This window comes from Gorilla gorilla, chromosome 9 (assembly GCF_029281585.2).
Source record: "Gorilla gorilla gorilla isolate KB3781 chromosome 9, NHGRI_mGorGor1-v2.1_pri, whole genome shotgun sequence".
Classification (NCBI taxonomy): domain Eukaryota; kingdom Metazoa; phylum Chordata; class Mammalia; order Primates; family Hominidae; genus Gorilla; species Gorilla gorilla.
In genome coordinates this window covers 86,070,239-86,083,343 of record NC_073233.2, presented here as the reverse complement: position 1 = coordinate 86,083,343, position 13,105 = coordinate 86,070,239, and the positions used below count along the sequence as shown (strand labels likewise).

The 13,105-nt window shown below is 53.4% G+C and overlaps 1 protein-coding gene across 6 annotated transcripts in view; it reads right to left on the bottom strand.

Moving 5' to 3' along the window:
* The window catches only part of USP35 (ubiquitin specific peptidase 35), a 46,946-nt gene that overhangs the window by 31,386 nt on the left and 2,455 nt on the right, over nt 1-13,105 (bottom strand). For 5 of the 6 annotated variants that reach the window (XR_008670018.2, XM_019036850.4, XM_055356886.2 and 2 more), the window contains exons 2-6: nt 7,461-8,143; nt 6,311-6,443; nt 4,642-4,771; nt 4,132-4,233; nt 3,583-3,741 (exon numbers count right to left, since the gene is read on the bottom strand). Coding sequence is in view for 5 of the 6 variants with exons in the window: in XM_019036850.4 (XP_018892395.3) it covers nt 3,583-3,741; nt 4,132-4,233; nt 4,642-4,771; nt 6,311-6,443; nt 7,461-8,133 (1,197 nt within the window). In the remaining variant the exon portion in view is untranslated. Of the gene's footprint in view, nt 1-3,582; nt 3,742-4,131; nt 4,234-4,641; nt 4,772-6,310; nt 6,444-7,460; nt 8,268-13,105 lie in introns of all 6 variants that reach the window. The other variant, XM_055356884.2, reaches the window with a different exon arrangement.

Genomic DNA, 13,105 nt, shown 5'->3' with positions numbered 1-13,105 from the left:
CCCTTCTTTTTTCTGTTCATGATACCCTATCTAATGCCCTCCTCGCCTGCCCCTCCACCCCACAACATGAACGAATAGAGGCAAAAAGGCAGACAGAACCCCACACATCCGTGCACACGCAGAGAAGATGCAAAAATATCCATGCTAGGAACAAAATCAAATGCCATTATTCCCAAAGAAGGTAACTTTGTACTCAGGAAAATAAAAACTTTAAAATAACTTAAGAACCTAATAACGTTACCAGAAACTGATGTGTGATGGCTCCCTTGGCAAGTACCACAGGTCCCAGAGAAACCGCCACAACCTGATACATCTGCCTAAGTCAGAGAACTTTCCAGAACTTATTTACAAAGGCATATGTACAAAAGGATGTACTCATAGAACCCATGCGAAATAATTTTATAAGCAGTAAAATCCTATAATTTGCTGCCTCGCCTCTCAAACTGGCTTGTACCAAGGAGTGTTCGAAGCCACGGAACAAATGTGAAGCCATCTTTTCTAACATTCAAAGAAAAATATGGGCTGGGTACAGTGGCTCACACCTGTAATCCCAGTACTTTGGGAAGTCGAGGTGGGTGGATCACGAGATCAGAAGATCGAGACCATCCTGGCTAACACAGTGAAACCCCATCTCTACTAAAAATACGAAAAATTAGCCAGGTGTGGTGGCAGGCGCCTGTAGTCCCAGCTACTCAGGAGGCTGAGGCAGGAGAATGGCGGGAACCTGGGAGGCAGAGCTTGCAATGAGCCGAGATCACGCCACTGCACTCCAGCCTGGGCAACAGAGCAAGACTCTGTCTCAAAAAAAAAAAAAAAAAATGTAATATTAAAACATGTAAACATGTTTATAATTACAACATACATACTTGAGTCTTTGAGATAAAGTGAGGTTGTAGACAAACTCAGAGCTCATGTCAGGCTACTTTGGGTGAGTTCCCCTCTCTGACGTCAAGTACTTGGGTGGAAGCCCAGATCTAGCCGAGTGGTGCAACCTAGTTTTCAAGGCACTGCTCTGCTAATTTTTCTGATCTCCCTTCCCCCTCACACATTACCACCAAACTAACCTCACACGTTCCCACTTCCATGCCTCCCCTCCGATGCATCCAGAGTGTCCTTTTTCAGTCCCCATCCAGTAAGATCAAACTCCTGTATCCTTTCTCTATGAAGCTTTCCAGGATCTTCTCAAGGCGCGAGGTTGAGAAGGCGGGGTCCTTGAGAAGGACTGTATCTGTATTATCTTATAAAGCCTAACTCCCTGCCCCTGCTGGTACAGGTATGTGCAGACTCCCCTCGTCCCTGATCAGACAATCCATGGGCCCCTACTGTGCAAAGCCTGCATCTCACTCATCATGGGTTTTCCTCAGTGCCCGGGGCAGGGTCCCTCCTCTCTGCCTGCACCTTCATTACAGCATTCTCCTACAGTCCTGCTCAAACAATAACCCACTCATTTGCTCACAGACATCTACTAGGCACAAAGATCAAAAGGACAGGGTTCCTGCCCACAGAAGCTCACTGTTTCCTGTCTAGCAGGAAATAGACAGACCCAGCCACAGAATCTCCAAGCTTTCCTCCTACCTCCCTTTCGATGTAGAAACCCTTGGGCAACACACCTGACACAGCGAAGTCCTCCTCATCCACCTCCACTGTTGGGGGCTCATGACCTATCATGGCAGCCCCTTCCATTATAAGTCAGCTTTCATTATCAAAAAGTTCTTTCTCGTGTTAAGTTTGAAAAACTGAGAAGATCCAAGTAAATAACGAAGTTTTGTTTGTTGTATCTACCAACTGTCATTCATGCAGGATTGTTCCTTTGTGTGTTTTATAATTTTGGGACTATAAACTCATTTTCAGTAGAACTTTACCTTTATGGCCTGATTTATGTCTTTCTACCAGGTTACCCTTGGGTGCTACAAGTTTATGACTACTTTTAATGTGGGGAAGGGCCACAACCCCCAAAATGATATGAATTTGAACCCCTAAATCCACATGAGAGCAGGCCACTGATTACATTTTTTCCCCCAATCCAGAGCCCAGACGAAGCCAGAAAAGTTTCCCTGATGTCTATTTAAAACCATGTGCATATTTTTTCCTAGACCATTCTTTTGCTAATGATACAACCTTTCTTGGGTCCTGGCTTTTAGTGGGCTTCTTAGTGCTAACTCCCTGCTGGGGATAGGCCCTAAGTCTGACCTCCTGTCCCTATCAACTCAAGTCCCTTTGTGACTGAGATTGGCCATCTCAGCCATGCACTTGCCTCACCCCAGAGGAAAAAGAACATTGTTTCTCACCTACCACTCTGGAATTCAGTTCTCTCTTCCTTTTTGGCCCCTGGGGACTCCCCCTTACTTTCTTGCAAGCTCAGCTATGTACTTAAAGTGATGTTTGTTATATTTTAACAAGCATTTCTAGCTGTTTTGTAGCAGGACACTTTTCAGGTTATCTCGTCTGCTGTGCTGCAGATGTAAAAGTCAGATCAAAGGTTCTGCAAGGGCCACCTACCTAGACCCCTTCACCCCACCCGACCTGCCTTCTCTATCAGGCAATGGGGAAGGGCTCTGCCATCCAGACTCCAGCTACATGTCTCACTACCTCTGTGACTTTGCACAAGTCACCAAACTTCTCCAAGTCTCCTTTTCCTCATCTATGAGATTGAAATGAACCGTATTATCTTTGTAGGTTTCTTGTGAGCATCAGAAGACAAAACATACAGGAAAATAATGTCAAGTGTAGCAGTAGCCACAGATGTTAGTCACTGTCAGATCCTAGCAACCTGTCAAGCCCAGCTTGATGAGGCCTCTAAGAAACCCTTTCTTCTTAGAGGCCTCATCTGTCTTCTCTAACTGGAGAAGATCTTTCCTTCCTCTGGTTTCTCACTGCTCTCAAGCCAAACCTTGTAGACATTTTCAAAAGCTGCTCCGACCAGAGTTTCTTGTATCCAAGTGTGTCACCCTCACTAGGCTGCGATCCTCTCAATGGAGGAGACTCGGTTTGCTTCATGCCCATGCCCCCAGTTCCCAGCCTGGGCTTGGTGCAGAGCAGGACATCAGTAAAGTCATGTGAACGACTGTAAATTATCCCTGGTCTGGAGTGCTCACAGTCTGGCAAGGGAGGCAGACAGACAGTGATAACATGTGACAGAGGGATGTACCAAGACTGTGGGAGCCCAGCGAGGCCCTAGCCCAGCCTGGTGGAGGGCATGGGAGTACTGAGAGTGATCAGGAAAGGCGTCCTGAGGGAAGTAACACTAGAACAGAGACTTACAAGGTAAGCAGGAGCTGTCCAGGCAGAGCAGAGAAAGAGAAGGTGTTTTAATTTCCATACTACACTGACAGAGAAGGGTTTACGGTTAGAGAGCACAGTGTGTGCAAAAGCTCAGAGCAGCCATGAGGCAGCCCAGCCCACTTGGGGAACGTGAGTGGCTCAGTGTGCTTGAGGCACATGATGGACCTGGGGAGGTGATGGGAGACAGCCAGGCACCAAATGACGGGGACTGCCACCAAGCTGTGGTATGGCCCACTGGAAGGCCCACACTGGTACCTTTGTCAGAGTGGGGCAAGGCCCAAGTAGGGGACTGTCGCTCACCTTGATGGCCTCCATGACAGGCTCATACAGATCCGGGAAGCCCGGGAACCGGAACACCATGCAGTGGACCAGCTCCGCCAGCTGCTCCAGGCAGCTGGTCCCCGAGTTCGAGTCCTCCTTGACCAGAGAGGCCACCATGCGGGGGATGTGAGGGAGGAGCTGTGGGAGCAGAGCTGGGTCAGGCTCAGCACCAACCCACCCACCTGAGACACGGGGCTGTGGTCCCTGCTGACAGCACGCAACACCCTCTGAGGTAGGGAGGCTTGCCCACCTGACCACTGTCCCCTGACCCAGATGGGGCTCTGAGCTCTGCAGGCAGGTGACTCCTTTTCCCAACAATATGATCTAAGACACCCTGCCTCAGTTTCTTCATCTGCAAAATAGGATGACTGCTCCTCTCCTCACAATCAAAGGGAGGCCAGAGCCCACGATCCAGCTGCTTGGCCTCAGCCAAGTGACCTGCCCCAAGAGCCCAGGGTCAGCAGGCAGGGCCCTTACCAGGGGCAGCAGGCAGGGGCCTCACCAGGGGCAGCAGGCAGGGGACCTTACCAGGTGGAAGGCTTCGTGGGAGTGCTGGAAGGTCAGGAGCATGTACTTGAGCACAGACAAGGCAGCTCCCCGGACGATGGGGTACAGCAGCTTAGAGAAAACCTAGAAGAGAGTCCCTGGTCAGGAGTCCCCGGGCTTGAGCTGCTGAGGCCAAGTAGAATCACAGGCCTGAGAGGGGACTCAGAGACACCCTAGAGTTCAAACCCATGCAGAGGGATAAACACTGAGGTGCTCACAGACCCAGATGGACAGACAGATGGTGAGATGGACAGCAACATAGATTTCTGAGGAATGGATGGACACACCAAAAGTCAGACACACATACTTGGATGAGTAGTCAGGGAAACTAATGGGGAGAATCTGAGGCCCAGAGAGGGGCAGTGAATTCACCCAGGTCACACAGCGAGCTTGGTGGGGAGGCCCAATGCTCTGACCTCCCAGACCTGCACCGCCCCTGGCAAGAGCCTAGTACAAAAGGCTGTAAGTCTGGGCTAGGACAGAGGCACCAACCTTCTCAATTTTGGTGAGCGAAACCTCGATCAAGATGCTGAACTTCTTAACAGCAGCCAGGCCCTTCAGCAGTGCAATGATCCACTTGTCAATGTTCTTCCCCAGGGGCCAGGACACCCAGTCAATCATCCTGGTGAGGGGAGTGACAGTGACACAGGGACAAGGGACACCCAAAATGCTGGGGTGAGGGCAGCCCAGGGGCTATCCGTAATGTCCTGGGTTCCCACATTGACTCACGCCTGCAAAGGGCAGCCCCGGGGTCTGTGGGCTGAACCAGACACGGCTGGGAAATGCACGAGCCCAGCATAGCCACCTGCCAGACACTGAGGCTCCCAGCCCACCAAGAAGGGAGCCAGGCCCTCTCAGCACCCCAAGTCTCGCCCCTCCACACTGGGCTGCAATGCCAGAACAAGGCTTTCAGCTGCTTCCGCCTGGAAGGGCACTGCCCCTGGGCCAGAAGCTTTGGCTCCATCAAGTCCTTGCTGTGTGACCCAGAGCAAGCCACTTCCCCGCTCTGGGCCTCAGTTTCTTCCTCTGTAAAATAGGGATAATACCTCCCTCAGAGGGTTCTTGTATGGATTAAAGAAGATAACAGCAGCTAACCCTTAGGTCGTATTCACCATTGAGCAGGATATTCCATCAACTTTACATGTATCAGCCCCTCTGGACCCCACAACACAGCCTGCCTGTGCGGGCTGAGCACACAGCTGCCATGCAGTCAGTGCTCAGGAAAACAGCCTAGACTCAGCGGACTGTGCTAGAAAAAGACAAAACCATGACAGCAAAGTCATAACAATGATAACGGCGTCTCCCACAGCACAGTTCTAGACACGTTTCGTGGATTATCTTGTTTTACCCAATTTAATCCTCACAACAACCCTAGATGATGGGTTTGGTTATACTCCATTTTACAGCTGAGGAAACTCAAACGGAGAGGTTGAGTAACTTGTCCAAGGTCACACAGGCAAGAAGTGGTAGAGGCGGGATTTGACCTCTAGCAACTTACCTCGAGAGCCCACACTCTTACCCACTAAAGGCAAGGAATCCAGGAAGGCCCTACGAAGACGGTGGATCTGCACACGGGATGGAAAGAATGGCAGAGGGAGGCATGCCAGGTGGACGGGGTCTGCATAGGCAAAGGCCTGCAGGGAGGAGGGGAGCGGCATATTCTGGGACAACTGGACAGGCAGGTGCGTCTAGATCACAGGGAGGAGGACGTTCAGATGAGGTGGGGGATATGCAAGGACTCTGTGAGCTGAAAAGCACCCAAACTCTGCTTCCCATGTTTGCCCCACTCAGAAAGCACCTCGTGAAGCACTCTCACCCTCTTACCCAACCCCAAGGACACCTGACGGCTTCTTATGCCACCACCCACTTCTGCTTTTACAGAGGGGGAAACTGAGGCTGAGAGCTCACTGGCATGTCCAGGGTCACACTGCTGGTACCTGGCCTGACAGCATCACTAGGGCAGGCTCTCTGTGTCCCCCACATCCAGCCCCAGGCAAGGCACAGAGCAGGGCTCAAGAAAGGATAGATGATGCAACACACATGAGGGCCTGGGCCCTCCGACTCCAAATCTAGCCCAGCGTCCCACCCAGGAGAAGGGGCTTCTGAGAGGAAGAGAGGGAGGGGCCCCAGCCCTGATGATGGCTCAGCCTCAGCGTCCCACCTGCTAATGGCAGTCAGCATCTGCGAGTCTGTCACACTGTCATCATTGCTGAGGTTCCGGACAACACCATCCATGAGCTCCAATGGGAGGTGCTGGACCACGCTGGCCAGGGCGCTAGATGGTGGCTCCTCCTCTGGAACAGGGGACAGGGCTGAGCTTAGCAGGGAGGCAGGCCCCTCCCTTCCCCCAGCACACCATGCCCTGCAGGAGCCAACGAACCGGGCTGGGCCTCTAGGAAGCGCACAGCAGAGGCCACCTCCTCTCCTATAGCAAGCAAAGTCTCTGGTTCCACCTAAACTCACTCAACAAACCTTCACTAGCACAGCCTTGGGGCTACTCCTGTGCTGGCCACAGACGAAGCACTGATCAAGAGTGGGTTTAAGGGCAAGGCCTTTAGAAGGGGAAACGCTTGCACTAGAGAAGGTGGGAGGGCTGTGTGGACTGGAGGAAGGAGATACTCCAAGTGGAGCCACACAGAGGCCTAGATGAGAAAGACCATTTCCTTCTCGAAGTCTGTTGTCCTCAGTTCTTCACCCTACCAGGTGCATTCCCTTCCTTTCCCCTGGAGAGCCTCATCACCAGGGAAGGCACACATCTGCTTTCACTCACTTGCACTGTAGTCTAAGTTCCACTGTTGTCAATGGAGGATCAAGATTTTACGTTTCTGAGTCTGCATAGCAGACTCCATCACCTCTCCAGACCCTCACCTCTGCCTGCCCAGGGAACCTTGCCCCTGCTGCCAGGTGCCACCAATCTGTCAACTCCTGGCTCTAAAGTGATAGCTTCTATCAAACTCACCTGACCCGAAGACCATAACGACCCCCACCACCACCTCCCCCGCCCCAAATCCTGTGGCTTGCTCAACTTCCCGTTCCTCCCTCCGGCCAGGCTGACCCGTATCCTTTTCACACCAGTGTGCTCCTCCCTGCGTTTCCAACACCCACTGCAGGAGAGGACCCACAGCAGGTGCTCTAGACAGTTGTGTCACCTACATGAAAGCAGGCTGCAGCCCTCCACCTGAGCATTCGCCGCCTGGCACACTCGTGCCACAGGGGCACCCGCATGCAGAAATCCACACGTACAGCCACCTACCCAAGCGCCCACCCAGGACCTCCGCATGCCCGCGCTCCTGCCCCGGCCGCACACGCACCTGTGCAGGAGATGACTGCGAACAGCTCTTTGAGGCAGGGCAGGATGCCGGCGGGCTGTGCGCGCCACAGCTGCGCCAGGAGCCCGCTCACCTGCTGGGCCTGCTCTAGGAACTCCACCGCGCCCTCCTCGCCTTCGGCTGGGCAGCGGAAGCGGCCGAGGCAACGCACCAGCTGCTGGCAGAAGAGCAGGCGGTGGGGTCCGTCGGGCACACAGCGCGGGTGGCGAGCCAGCAGCCGTGCCACCTGCGCGCAGGCCGCGGGCCCCGGGCGCTCGCACACGGTGCGCAGCACTTCGCGCCGCAGCAGCGCGAACACCTCGTCGGCCGCAGGCCCCTCGGGCAGCAGCTGCAGACCCAGCTGCACGCAGGCGAGCGCGCGGGGGCCCGGGGGGCCAGCGCCACCCTGCAGCAGGCGCAGCACGCGACGCGCGCTGAAGAACTCGGCGAAGACGTCGGGGTGGTGGCGGCCGGCCACGTGCAGCAGCTGGCAGCCCACGCGGCGCGGCAGCTCCTCCGCGCCGCCCACGTAGAGGCGCGCGCCCAGCGCCAGCAGCGCCAGGCACTGCTCACGCTCCAGCGGCTGCCGCGCCGCCTCCAGCACGCGCCGAACCAGCCCCTGCTTCACGCTGACCGGGTATGACGACGTCACCACCGCCTCCAAGATCTTGTCCATGGCGCCCGCGCTGCGGAGGACAGGGAGTGAGGTCACAGCCCGACAACCGCGGGGCTCAAGAGTTCCCGGTGCAGTCCCCGAGTGCTGAGACTTAGGGCAAGCAACTCAAACTTTCTGGGCCTCAGTTTTCTCATCTGTGAAATGGGGCAAGGGCATCATTTCACTGAGTGCTATCCTGATGAAATAAAGCACAATACTTGGCACATAATAAATGCCAGGGGCCTGCGTGGTGACTCACACCTGTAATCCCAGCACTTTGGGAGGCCCAGGCAGCAGGATCCCTTGAGCCCAGGAGTTCAAGACCAGCCTGAGCAACAGCGAGGCCCGTCTCTACAAAAAACACAAACATTACCCAGGAGTGGTCACACACACCTGTAATGCCAGCTACTCTGGAGGCTGAAGTGGGAGGCTCGCTTGGGCCTGGGAGTTCAAGGCTGCAGCAAGTGGAGATCATCCCACTGCACTCCAGCCTGAGCAATAGAGACCCTGTCTCAAAATAAATTAACCCCAGGGACTTGTAGCTATGGTCGCTAAGCGCCTTTAATCGCACAAAGGCTACGTGAGCCTCCTCCCCATCCTTACCCCTTTGCTTCTCTCTCCCCAGACCTCCCTGGTGACCCTGTCCACTCTCAGGGCAGGTAAGAGCAGGATCTAGAAGCTGCTGTCCGGAGTCTCAGCCAAGTCATTTCCATGGGGGAGATGAGATGGGGCACACACAAAAAATCACACCTCTGTGGAGAAAGGGCAAGAGGCCCCAAGGGAGAACCGACAGAGGTCCCAGAATGCCTCGCACTTTCTTTCTGCCTCAACTCCCTGCTCCTTCCCCTACCCCTCGGCTAGACTCCACTTCGTGTGTGTACTGTGCCTTCTGCCTGACACGTCCTTATCTCCTGAGGCCCCCACGACCACCATGCTCTCACACAACCAAGCAAGCGTCTTTTCCTTCAAAGCCTATCTAAAGCACCTGTCCTCAGTGAGAATAGCCCTGGTCCTCCAGGCCGGAATCCATCCCCCACCCTTAATTCCTACAATCAGCTGTGGCCTCTTCCATTACAGCTGGAATCAGTTAGTGCTGGCGGGGTATCGGTCCCAGTCCCCTCCACCGAAGCACAGCATCTCATCTCCGCGCTCCAGCCCTGCACACCTAGGGCTCTGCCTGCCTCAGCCCACACCAGCCCGTCACCCTTGGCTCACCGTGTGCCCTCTGCCCCTGGGCCTTTGTGTATGCTCTTCCCTCCCCCTGCAGACCTCAGCTGAAAGTCACTTCATCAAGGAAGCCTCACCTGATCTCCCTGCCTGGGTCAATCTCTCTTATTAAAAATTAGAACATCTTGTCCTTCTCCTTGGTAGCACTTGTCATGATTTCTTGATTGGGGTCAGCCTCCCCTCCAATGCTGTACATGGTTCTTGAGGGCAGCTTCAGGTTTTGTTCACCACAGTATCCCCAGCACCTAGCACAGTGCCCAGCACACAGGCATTTGCTGGATGAGCAAATGCAGGGTGCAGTGTGAGTTATCTCTACCTTACTCCTCTGAGCCATAATAGCCTTCCTTCTGCCCTTCTCCTCCACCTGGCCTGTTTCCTGAAGCCTTTGTCCCACACCAACCCACTTTGAGCCCTCTCATGCAGGTTCACATGGGCACAGCTTGCTCTCTTAACATCTAACACGTAATGCCTCTCCTGGAGCGCAGAACCATTTCTTTGATTCAATGCCCAATCTAGGCAGGACCTGATGTAAGACTCAGCAGACAATAGGTGTTTAAACTTATGGGCTCAGTAAAAACTACTCTTATGCCTGAGAACTGGAGCTAGAGTGTGGACAAGCCTTAAATTTCTGGGATAATAAGCTGGAAAGTTTTATTCAGAATCACAGATATTCTGGAACCCCAACTATGTACTAGACCCAGTGAGCTCCCTGCTCTGTTCTAGTTCTCAGCTGTGACCTAACCTCCATTGCTGCACGTGTTACAATGCAAAGGGCCCATTTGTTTAAATATCTGTCTCTCTCACCAGGCTGAGCTCCACCAGGAAAGGGCCAGGGTTTATTAGTCCATGGCTAGCATCTCTCATGCCAAGAGTGTGTGCCTCTTAAGAGTTCACTGTTGATTAGAGGTTGTAACCATGGCAGACATCAGTGGTTCCCAAATCCTGGCCTGCTCAGAAGCCTCAGAATGCCTCAGAAGCACCTGGGCACCTGCTACAAGTCCAGATGCGGCCGGGCACGGTGGCTCACACCTGTAGTCCCAACACTTTGGGAGGCCAAGGCAGGCAGATCACTTGAGCCCAGGAGTTCAACACCAGCCTGGGGTGGTGGCGAGCCCAGGAGGTCAAGGGTGAAGTAAGGCAAGATCGTGCCACTGCACTCCAGCCTAAGTGATAGAGTGAGACCCTGTCTCAAAAAAAGAAAAGAAAAAGTTCAGGGTCCACCCTAAGCTTCCTGAATGAGGAAATGAGGGAAATGATGTGTTCGATTCTGGGTTTTTTTGTTGTTGTTTTTTTTTGACTCTTTGAATGTGGCTCATCTGGGATACATTCTGGTTCCCATAAAGGTTACTTAGGCTCTCTGAGCTGGGCACAAGGAAGTTCTCAGAAAATGTCAACTCCTGTTGCTTCAGAAGCAAAGTCCTTGCCTTGAAGGAGCTTCCAGTCTGATGGGGGAGGCAGAAATGTTTGTAAGGGTGCCCCTGCAAGGTATAATCTCAAAAGGCCTATAAAGTGTCTTTAAAAACTGGTCTCCCAGCTGGGCACAGTGGCTCATGTCTGTAATCTTAGCACTCTGGGAGGCCGAGGTGGGGAGATGGCTTGAGCTCAGGAGGTTGAGACCAGCCTGGGCAACATGGCAAAACCCCGTCTCTACAAAAAAAAAAAAAAAAAAAATTACATCAATTAGCCAGGCGTAGTGTCTCACACCTGCAGTCCCAGCTAGTTGGGGCTGAGACAGGAGGCTCACTTGAGCTTGGGAGGCGAAGGTTGCAGTGAGCTGAGATCACGCCACTGCACTCCAGCCTGGGTGACAAAGTGAGTTCCTGTTTCAAAAAACAAAAAAGAAAAAAAAATTTTTAACTCTCCCTTCAGCCCTGGTCCCCTTTCTAGGCAGTGCCTGTGACAAGGCAGTTGCTGTGGCCAACCTCCCCCACGCAAACAGTCCATCCTCCCAGACCCCTGGGATGGCTAGTGGATTTCATATGCTTTCAACCCAGGATGCCAAGAAATCCTGGTACTCAGGCAGCCAAGAAGAAACCCTAATCCATGAGGCACTGGCATCATGTGTGAAGCAAGAGGGCATGGGGGCAGGCAGAAATGGAGTTCTGGAGACAGGGAAGACTCTGGTAGTAGAAAGAGTACTAGAAAGAGTAGAAAGAGTATCAGACTAGGAATGAGGAGTCCTACATTCTAGCCCTGACTCATTGTGTGACCCTCAGTAAATCATACCCATGAGCCTCTTTTCTGTAAAATGGGGACAAATGCTATTAGACTGAACCGCATGAAACCGAATGATCAAATGTTGGCAATTTCATGTTGTTCTACCTAATACCACATAAGCCTGGCAGCTGACAGTTCAAATAGAGCTGCTCCATGAGAACTCTGATCTCCAAGGCCAGCCGGCAGCCTCTGCTCAGTCTGTAGCCTGGCCACAGCAAGCAAGCCCTGCCCACCTGCCCCAACTCCCACGCAGGCAGTCTGAGGACAGCTGTCACCATGGTCACCAGCAAACCCACTCAATATCTTGGATGCACTCAGACAAAAGGGTTTTAGAGGCTTGCACCTCACCTGGCCCCATCAGGCCAGGGAAGGGAGGACAAGGCCAGCTATCCCACTGGCAGGAATAAGGAAAGTGAGGCTCAGAGAGAGGAACATGGCCTTGGCAAAGCAGGATTAGAACCTGCACTCTGCCTCCCTCAGGAAGGCTGGATTAACCTGCTAAGCCCCGGGTGAGGAGATGGCCTGTCCATGCTGGCTCTGACTCAAGAGACAGCTGCCCCGCACCAACCGCAGCAGCAAACAGCAGCCATGTCCTCCCCCAGGAGAGCCTGTGTTAAAAGCAGAAGACAGGTTTTCTGCTTCAAAGTCATCAGGTGACCTTGGGTGAGCCCCTGCCTGGCTTCTTAGCCTTCTCATCTGGAAAATGGGGACTATTCCAAGCCTACCATTCACAGAGTTGAGACAAGGTATAAAAAAGATGAGGCCCTCGTTAACACGGTGAAACCCCATCTCTACTAAAAATACAAAAAATTAGCCGGGCGTGGTGGCGGGCGCCTGTAGTCCCAGCTACTCAGGAGGCTGAGGCAGGAGAATGGCGTGAACCCAGGAGGCGGAGCTTGCAGTGAGCCGAGATCGTGCCACTGCACTCCAGCCTGGGCGACAGAGCAAGACTCCATCTCAGAAAAAAAAAAAAGATGAGGGCCGGGCTGTCATGAGTCTATTTTTGGGCCACCTGGCACTGATGGGAGACACAGACACTGTCAGGGAAAGGAGACAAGGAGACACGCACTGCTGATCCCGCTGATTCTCCAAGGCATTTCCTCCATTAGCCCTCCCTGCCACCTCGGTGTTCCCAGCCCCACCCAGGATCAGTCCCCTTGACTTCTTGCCTGGACTAGTGCAGTAGCCTCCTAACCCATCTCCCAATTCCCTCCCTCAATCCATCCTCCAACAGAGGCATGTGTCCTAGAGGAGAACAGAGTCCAGGCTTCGAGTCTAGCCCACCCACCATGGAGGTGGGTGTTCTTTTACCTCTGTGATCCTCGGAATGCCCAAATAGAAGGTGACTACGTGCCCACCCCTTAGCCTTTCCCAGCCAGCGCTGCTGCTCCTCCCAAGCCCTTGCCTCATACCCCTCGCCCTACTGGCATGACAGCCTGAGGGGCATCCCAGCAACACCAGCACACTCCAAGGCACACAGTGAGCACTCAGGAAAATCCCAATTCCTCTGCCAAAAGGCCCAGATCCCTTCACCTGTTCCTCTCGGATG